This window comes from Brienomyrus brachyistius, chromosome 2 (assembly GCF_023856365.1).
Source record: "Brienomyrus brachyistius isolate T26 chromosome 2, BBRACH_0.4, whole genome shotgun sequence".
Classification (NCBI taxonomy): Eukaryota; Metazoa; Chordata; class Actinopteri; order Osteoglossiformes; family Mormyridae; genus Brienomyrus; species Brienomyrus brachyistius.
In genome coordinates this window covers 23,950,855-23,960,417 of record NC_064534.1, presented here as the reverse complement: position 1 = coordinate 23,960,417, position 9,563 = coordinate 23,950,855, and the positions used below count along the sequence as shown (strand labels likewise).

At 37.9% G+C, this 9,563-nt stretch overlaps 1 protein-coding gene across 1 annotated transcript; it reads left to right on the top strand.

Moving 5' to 3' along the window:
• Positions 1 to 124: 124 nt before the first annotated feature.
• On the top strand, positions 125 to 8,327 carry arsk (arylsulfatase family, member K). The gene is made up of 8 exons (XM_048983035.1): positions 125 to 652; positions 950 to 1,079; positions 1,175 to 1,334; positions 2,793 to 3,075; positions 3,320 to 3,491; positions 3,913 to 4,137; positions 4,848 to 5,063; positions 7,864 to 8,327. The coding sequence occupies exons 1-8, from the start codon at positions 539 to 541 to the stop codon at positions 8,136 to 8,138; spliced, it is 1,575 nt and encodes a 524-aa protein (XP_048838992.1). The 5' UTR covers positions 125 to 538; the 3' UTR covers positions 8,139 to 8,327.
• The last annotated feature ends 1,236 nt before the right edge of the window (positions 8,328 to 9,563 follow it).

The following is a 9,563-nucleotide window of genomic DNA, read 5'->3' as shown; positions in this document are numbered from 1 at the left end:
GGCTCCGTTGCTTTTCGAAGATCAGATTAACTTTTAATCGTTATAAGTTAGCGATTTTGAAATATAAATCGAAACTAATCAAGTTAGTGTTCGAAACCGTTTCAGCTTCAGGCATTGCATACAAACCGAACTGTTTAAACTCGGCGTGTAAAAGCATCAAACTGCCAAGTCGTGTTGTTTATTACCATTCCACATTAATACTTGTATTGAAAGAGAAGTGTTTTACCTAATAATTTGTCTTCCCTATATTATAGCTACAATATATCAAAAGGTACGTTAGCTGTCTAGCGTAAGGTTTCACCCAAACAGCATCAGTGTTATATTTGTCTTGGAAAAAATAAAGGAAGTGGAAGTATAGCATCATGTGATTTTTTTTTGGAATATCAAAATATTTGGCAGCTTGGTGCTCATTACTCTGAAGGGAATACGGTCGTCAAATGTGTTTTTGCCTTTCATTGCCTCCATCTAAGTGCCCGTTACCTCAGTGTTGTGTTGAGCTGTATTCGATTTTTTTGTAAACATTTTACGCCATTTAGATATGTATCGATTTAATATAGTTTTTCTTATTCTTTCAACGAAAACGTTGGCTTTGTGTTTAAACTATACACAAAACGTAAGACCGAACATCGTGATGGTGATGTCGGATGCGTTTGTAAGTACTGGTTTACATTCATTTTTGTTTTACACCTGGCAGTTTTCAAAGTGCACAGCATCAGTTCAGTTAATGGAATTTGAGTCTTGAAAACAGTTCAGTGAGCATTGCACAATTTCTTACCTTAGTTTTGTCCTGATGGATTGTAAATGATACAGATTAACTGACATCGGTGGCTAGTAGTAATATAATGTTGTTCCTAGGTAAAGATGTACACATGAAATCAAAAGATTATACAAATTTTGTGTCAGGTGTTTGTATTTTGTTGATCGGATCGCTCTTGTCCTGTCTCTGAAGGATGGTAGATTGACTTTTCACCCTGGCAGTCAAGTAGTTCAGTTACCATATACTGAATACCTTAGGAAGCAAGGGTCTGTCTTTCTCAATGCCTACACCAATTCTCCTATTTGCTGCCCTTCTAGAGCAGGTACAGTAGCAAATGTCTCGTGTAACATGTATAATAAAAACATTAAACTTTTAAACCCTACAAAATATTTAGTATGGTTATACATTTTCTCACAGCTATGTGGAGTGGTCAGTTTGTGCATCGAACTCAGTCATGGAACAATTTTAAATGTCTGGATAATAATTACACGACCTGGATGGAAATTCTGCATAAAAATGGATATTACACTAAAAAACTGGGAAAGTTGGACTACACATCTGGTAGCCATTCAATTAGGTAAGTGCTTTGTTATCAGTGTGCATGTCATTTACACAGTATATGTAGGATTTACTCTTTTGTTTTTAAATTGCAAAAGTTTACACTTCTAAACAAGTGAATTCATGGAAAAATGTATGAAAGGAATTGTTTATATGTTTGTTTACTCCCCTGGTTTAGTCCTGACTATAACTTTACAAACTTTGCACAGCTCAGGAGGTGTGTGTTCAGGCCTAGTCAAGTTGAATGAAGATCTGTTGACACCAGTGTTCCTGTGTTCAGATTCAGCTCTCACCTACCAAACGATGTCTCCTTGTCCCAGCTTTCAGTCCTTTGTGATCAGGATTTATCATCAGTCCTAAAGGAAAATAACAATAAAGTATTATTCTTTATGATAATTTTCAAGTTGACTAACTTGGATTTGTAAACTAGATGCCATCAGAATGAGGCCAATGTATTCCCTGACCCCACTGTCACCTCCCCCCCACCTCTGAAAAAAAAAAAATCTTTATTCAAAGACCATCTTTGCATGACTTGTCAATGTAATCAGGTTCACCAGATCTGTGGCAGTTCTTTCATGTGCCACCACTAAGGGACACTGCTTCAGTTTCGGTGTGATTTGTCTCAGAATGAAATAGGACCCAGATCACCACCTATACAGTGTTCCTCGAAAGTTTGTCAAAGGTCAGTGGGTCATTCCATGTCAAATCATCACACTTACAGTAAGGACCTCATCATCACAGATTTTAATTCAACTTGGCATGCTGATTTGGTCACATGAGTAACTCATGAAACTGAAATTGGGCGAGTTTTGCATTAAAATTGAGGGAGAGTTAAGCAAAGAAAGTTTTAACTTTTTTTTTTGGGGGGGGGGGGGGCTATGATTTTGATTGAATATATTAACCTTTATGTAAGCTGCACAGAAGTGGTCCTTATATTGTTTTAAAGCTATTGTCCAGCTCTATAGATTGAACAAATAATATGCCATCCTCATTTTAATAACTACTATGTAATAACTGATTACATTATTAAAAATTCAATAACAAAAACCTCTATTTCAAAATTTGGTCTTTGGTTTTTGAGTTAAAACTTTAAATCTCCCTCAATATTGATCCCAGACACGGACATTTTCAGTTTCATGAGTTACTCATGTGACCAAATCAGCTGCCAAGTTTTGTTAAAATCCGTGACGATGAGGTCCGAATGTGTGATGATTTGACATGAAATGACCCCAATCAAGAAATTTGATGGCAGAAGCAGCGCGCTCCAAAAACCCCGTGCATTCCCAGTCTGGGGAAAACAATAAAACTTTCAGTAATATGAAATTGCATAATATTTAATTCTGATAATATAGTATGGAAGCAGTAATTAAGGCTGTGTGACAGTATAGTTCATTGACATTCACAGTTGCATTCACAGATGCCTAATGCATGACCATATGACTATTGCACAATATGACCGATTTATTTTGAACCCCAGTAATCGTGTGGAGGCCTGGACTCGAGATGTGCCATTTCTGCTGCGACAGGAAGGTCGCCCCATGATAGATCTCATAGGCAATGCCTCCACGGTGAAGGTTATGGCAAAAGACTGGAAGATAACAGAGAATGCTGCCCAGTGGATCCGGCAGAGTGCTGCCTCTCTCTCTCAGCCTTTCGCCCTGTACCTGGGCCTTAATTTGCCTCACCCTTACCGAACAGAGTCTCTGGGGCCAAATGCTGGCGGATCCACCTTCCGCACCTCCCCTTACTGGCTCAGAAAGGTAAATACTGATTCATTTATGCAAGTTTACATTTCACATTTAATTGCTTTTACTAATTAATTACTGTTTACAAAGGTGGAATCTTTATTTGCTTTCATTGCCAAATATAATATGAAAGAAATTTGTTAGACATCTATCTGAAAGGAAACCTCAAATTAATATAGCATATGCTATTCTGTGTTAAAAAAGAGAATAGAGCAAAGGGCATTAATGTAATTTACTTTTCCTTTTCGGCATTTTACAGGTATCTCGTGAGCTAATCACAGTCCCAAAATGGCTGCCCATGAATGAGATGCATCCTGTTGATTACTACTCTACCTTTACGAAAAACTGCAGCAGCAGCTTCACGCAGGAGGAGGTTAAGGACATTCGTACCTTCTACTATGCCATGTGTGCTGAGACGGATGCCATGTTGGGTGAGAAGCTCAAAATCAACCTTATAGCATATGACATCACTGTATGTAGTGTATTCCGTAATAAGTCATTATTTAAAAATGTGTGTGTGTGTGTATATATTTATGTGTGTGTATATATATGTATGTATATGTGTGTGTATGTGTGTATATATATATATATATATATATATATATATATATATATATATATATATATGTATGTATATGTATGTATATGTATGTATATGTATGTATATGTATATATATGTATGTATATGTATGTATATGTATTTTATATGTATATAAAAATAAATGTTGACTAGCTACCAGCATGTTGACTTATGAAACCTAAAGATTGTTCATTTCTGTGGAGTACAGTATGAAATTTGAAACACATTTATTACAATAAAACCTTTCTTGTGTAACCGATTTTGATTTTTAGGTGAGGTTGTGTCTGCCCTCTCAGACTCTGGGCTGCTGTCTAGTACCTTGCTGATGTTTACCTCTGACCACGGGGAACTTGCCATGGAGCACAGGCAGTTCTACAAGATGTCCATGTTTGAAGGAAGCTCGCATATCCCGTTACTGATTACTGGCCCAGGGATGAAGGCCGGGCTGCAGGTGGAGCAGCCGGTCTCTCTGGTGGATATTTACCCTACGGTCCTCGGTAAGGGGAAAACAGCTTTAGAGGTTCCACTGATAATAATAATTGATAATTGAAATAATTATTGATCCCCATGGGGAAATAGAACCTGCAGGCTGGGTTGAGGTTTGAACTGGCGACCTTCTGATTACAGGCACACAGGCTTAGCCCACTGAGCCACACACTGCCACTTTAACCAGGTAGAAGTAGTGGTTTTGACCACATGTTATGATCTAGAGTATTAAAGCCTTGCAGGTGGTGTGTGGTTGTGTGAGTTAGGGCTCTGTGCCTGTGACCAAAAGTTCGCTGGTTCAATTCCCATAATCAGCCTAGTGATGTCACTTTGGAGCCCCAGTCGCTCCAGGGCCTGGCTGACCCTGTTTTCTCAACTGTACGTTGCTTTGGATTAAAGCATCTGCTAAATAAATAAATGTAATATAAAAGTTCTTCTAATCTGAAAAATATGTATAGAAGTAAAACCAAGGAAATTGTAACCAGCTTTGTCCCACCAAAAGTCAGTATCGGATAAAAATGAGTGGAGTTAATTATTTCTTTAGATCAGTATGCTGTAAACAGATGATGTAAGTGTAATGACTGTAAGAATTTTTATCTTTATTGACACATGTCCAGAAAACCACAAGTATATTTTTTAAGCACTGTAACAGTGCCTAACATTGTTTTTATGAATACATATTTGCACTTCAGTGACATTGCCTGTTATTTTTTGTCTTCAGCACTTATTGGAGTTCCCATACCAGCAAATCTCAGCGGTTACTCACTCATGCCATTTCTTCATCAGACCCCCGCTTCTAGTGCTAAGTACCGTCCAGACTGGGTACTGAGTGAGTACCACGGTTGCAATGCCAATGCTTCCACTTACATGCTGCGGACAGGAAAGTGGAAGTATATTACCTACGCTGATGGATCGGGTGTCCCCCCGCAGCTGTTTGGTGAGCTCCACACACAGACCCAGTACCACTTCCTTCTTCTTGAAAGCCTCAAAACAAAACAATGTGGGGGAAAAAAACAGAGCGAATACATGTTGATACATGTCATTGGTGAAATATGAAACTCTCAATTAATCACATTAACATATGATGTTTTAAACACTTAGAAAAGTCCTTTTGTTCAGGATCTGCACATACAGCATATATGTTTATCTTAGAGACTTAAAAATGTTAAAAATCTTAGCCAGACTCTGTCGGAAAACGATAAAGAGCATAACAGACAAGGCAAAAGGTTACAATATCCATTCGCACACGTGTAATCTGGGCCCAGGTAGCACTAATTTATGGATTAAATATAATAAATAATTGCTGATCGCAAAGTAAACTTGATCACTAATAAAACCCCAAATTATATTTGATTTTTAAAGGAAAATTCAAGATTCTATAGTCAGCTTAAGCTAAGTAATGTCACTCTCAGAGCAAGTGTGTAAAGTGGGATTCGTCATCCTTAAATATAGCAAGACAAATCAAGTCATTGCTTGCACTTGTCCTCAAAAAAAGTGCCAACAAGGAAGGGTTTTGGTGTTTCTAGTTAGAACACGCGGCTGGAACCAAGGCTTTCGGGAGTGCGGAGTGCCAGTGAACGGGGAGATCCCAAGTGGGAGAAGTCATGCATAAAAATGGTTAATGGTGAAAACATCTCACCCTCAGGGATGTGGCCTGTTTGTTGAGCATTTTGTAAGTCTTTGTCTGTCTGAGAGCACCCTGTTTTTATCACTCCAAGACGAGGGGCGTGGATGTCCCCTGGCAGGATGAAGTCAGATGACAAGGCCATTAATTCATTCATACACCTATGTGTAATTACAATAATTTAAAATGAACTTCTGTTTTATGTTATATTTTCCCGTATTCCCTGTCCAAGTCATTTCTTATTTTAAACTTCTATTTAGAAGAATTGTCCTTTATATCATCTAGATTTTACCCTGAATTTTCCTGGAAGTGAACACAGGTGCAAAAAAAGTATGAATGAGGAAGGATTGTTCATTACCATACCAGTTTTTATCAGAATTTTATCTAAAGAAATTCAGATTTTCCTCTGGTAACCTCCAAGCTCGTGTATATGAAGTTATTTTATTTACATGCTTTAGATTGGCAGAAAAACCCTTAGTTAACAGATGGCGTAGATTAGATATAATGCAGAGCTGGAAGACACAGGAAAATTGTGAAACATGTTTTGTTTTTAATTAACTTGCCAGGTCATGTTATGCTCCTGAAACTGGAAGAGAGGTTATTGTGTTTTGTACACAGTTTTGCACACTCATAGAACACAGATTGTAACCTAATCTTCGCTTTATGTGAACCACAGAAAAGATTTGAAAATTCTATGCATTCAGCCAACTAGTCTAATTGCTGGTTCACATTACAAAAGGAAAAAATGTTACTTGGAATGTGTGCCCTGCTTCTTCTGTAAAGGTGCTACCTATTGATAGGGATGGTCACAGTCCATTACAGTCTCCAGAGGAGTCATAGCAGTTAGGGACAGGCGCTGCCTTCTGAAACACATCATTATTCATACACATCCTAACCACTTAGCCTTGTCAGTTTTGCAGGGTACATTATAATAAGTGCAATTATTTCATTCTTTTTGCCACATATTTTGATTATTGCGTGACCACACTTTGTCAGTGTTATAGTGGGAAGTTATAGTAGGATATTTCCATATGAACTCCACAATACAAAAGCAAACCCTACATAATTATTATGTTATACCCACCCATTTTAAGGAGTAATTTTTAAGCTAAAATAGTTTTTTTCTGAATAAATTGTCATGCCCAGCTCGTCCGATCCTCGTGTGTGCCACACCCCCTGATTATCCAAGTGTGCTTCCCCGATCGTACCCAGCTGTTTCTTCTTATTTTTGGCTTATCTGTTGTATTTAGTCCGCTCCGTTCCGATCCCGATAATAAACCCGCGTTTCCCCGAAGATCCTGCCTGCCTGCCTACCTGGTCTTTCCCTGCTTCCTGCTCGCCCATCCAAACCCGCACTTGACATAAATAATATTCAGTTCACTGCATTTTAGAATTATGTATGTGTTAGTTAATTCTAGACTTATTTTTGTACCCAAAAATTTGGCCAATTGTTCATAACAAGCCTTAGGCATGTATTTGCCTGGTTGTGTCTGACTCAAGGGTGAGCGAAAGTAGGAAATTTGCCAGTTGATCTTTGGCAGTCAGACAAAAATTAACAAAACAAATGAGAAAAGTACATTTTTAAGGGCTCTCTTTTCCTCTTGCTATTATCATGTCACACTGCTTCTCCACTTCAGTCCCATCTCAGGTCAAAATGTAAAGTCTATTTAAATATTTGCACCTGTATGAAACTGTAGTAATATTAATGCTGGTCGGTGTGTCAGTCCGAAGGCAGTAAATGGGTGTCGCCTAGCTGGCTATTTGCCACCAGGTTATTTTCTATGAAAATGATCTTGATTGGGATCTATAAGTTTGAAAGGTGGGATTATTCACATTATCTTAGAAAACTTAATAAAAGAGCAGGATTTAAGTTGAGTATATTCATGGATGTAACCTTAGGGAGATAATGAAATAATCTTAGTGAACTGTTAAATCTCAGAGACAGCTGCACACGAAGATTGTTATGCAAGTGCTTTTCTATACAAGTAGTTTTTATTACCACAGTAAATTTCACTACTTAATGACAACCGTATAAGAAAATGTATTAACTACATAACTGCATGCTAGAGCATGTTAGTTAATGCTGTAAATGTTTCCTTAATAACCGTTGCAGATCTCTCTACTGATAAAGAGGAGCTTTACAACGTGGTTGCTCACTTCCCTGCATTGTGCCAGCGTCTGGACCGGCTGTTGCGTTCCATAGTGGATTACCCCGCCATTTCCCAGGCCGTGCACCACTACAACAAAAAACAGTTCAGTGACTGGAAGAGCAGCCTGGGAGACAGATATAGCAGCATCATTGCCAATCTCCGATGGCATGTCGACTGGCAGCACAATCCCAAGTATTTTGAAGCAGCCATTGATGAATGGCTTAGTGGGTCAAGCTAGTTCGTATTTTGAATCCAGATTAAGATTGGCTTGTTGTACACTTAATTTCCACTATAATCTGTCAATTTTATCAATGATGCATCATCATTTTTTGTAGTTCAGAAAAGTTGATTCTTGGTTAATGTTTATTAATTTTTGCTCTGGTTTATAAAAACTGGTTTTGCTAAATATGTCAATTTTAAAATATTAAAATATATATTTTTAAAAAAAAAACAGCTGTAATTTCTTCAGTTTATTTGGTTTCTATAACATGAAAAAGTAAGATTGATTTTTTTACTTTCTATGTAATGTTTCCCAACATAGTAATTTATGATGTTGGTGCTCTAACAACATCCAAAATGTTTTTAAAGACTGATAAACCTAATTTATCAGGTACTTTCTATCCGGAAAAAAAGAAGTCGGTTATTAAAATTGCACAAGTTCACATTCAACTTTAAACCATCATTAACTTTTGCCAACAGAATTCTCTTATTGAACTGCCGGAATTAATTCTGTGCAGTAACAATTCTGTGCAAAGTAAGCAGTACTGTTTTCTCAGAGCTTTGCAGATGCTGGAAAAGAAGCAGGTGTTTACAGCATTAGTGATTGCTGTTGGTGGAATGTGTAATGTGTCTCAGCGCTCACACAATTCTTTCTGCATGGAGAATGAATATTTTAGATCAGCTTTTCCCAATCCGCTCCTCGGGGACCCACAGTCCGTGTCTTTGCTCCCTCTGAGCTCCCTGCCAGACAGTCCACATTTTTTCAGAGCAAGAGCATGGACTGTCTGTGGGTCTCTGAAGACCGGATTGGGGAATACTGTTCTAGATGTATCATCCTCTAAGGGGCTAACTGCTACATTCTCACATCCATTAAATGTTTTATACGTCTTGAGGCACGCCTGGGTCCAAACCAAGGGAAGAAAGTAATGTGTAAACGTTTAGGATCATCATATACTTTAACATGCTAAAGGTATGATGCAGAAATGATTATACACCCCTTCATTAATGGTCTTGATAAGTGATCCAGAAGGATTCCCCACTGCAATTATAGTTTCAAGATTTATTTGTTACGTACATTGTAGATGCGTGCAATGAAGTGATTTTTCCACCTGATTCATGGTTGTGCTCAAAAGGGAAGTACGTAATACAAAAAAAAACAGATCAAAACAAAAAGATTAAAATATAAAAAGTAATACAGTACAATAAGACAAATGGAAAGCAATGTATCGATAACTGTTTTTGAATAAGGTAGTGATGATGATGTTATATGAAATGGGAGGCACAGTAAAAAGTGCATAAAGTGGCATGTTAGCTATTAGGAGTCCTCATTTAGTGTATGGAAAGCCGGAGGGTAGAAACCTGTTCTGAGGCTCAGTGATGGCCTGCAGGCTGTGACAGCACCTCCCTGACCACATCAGAGAGAAAGGGCCATTGTTGGGTGGGT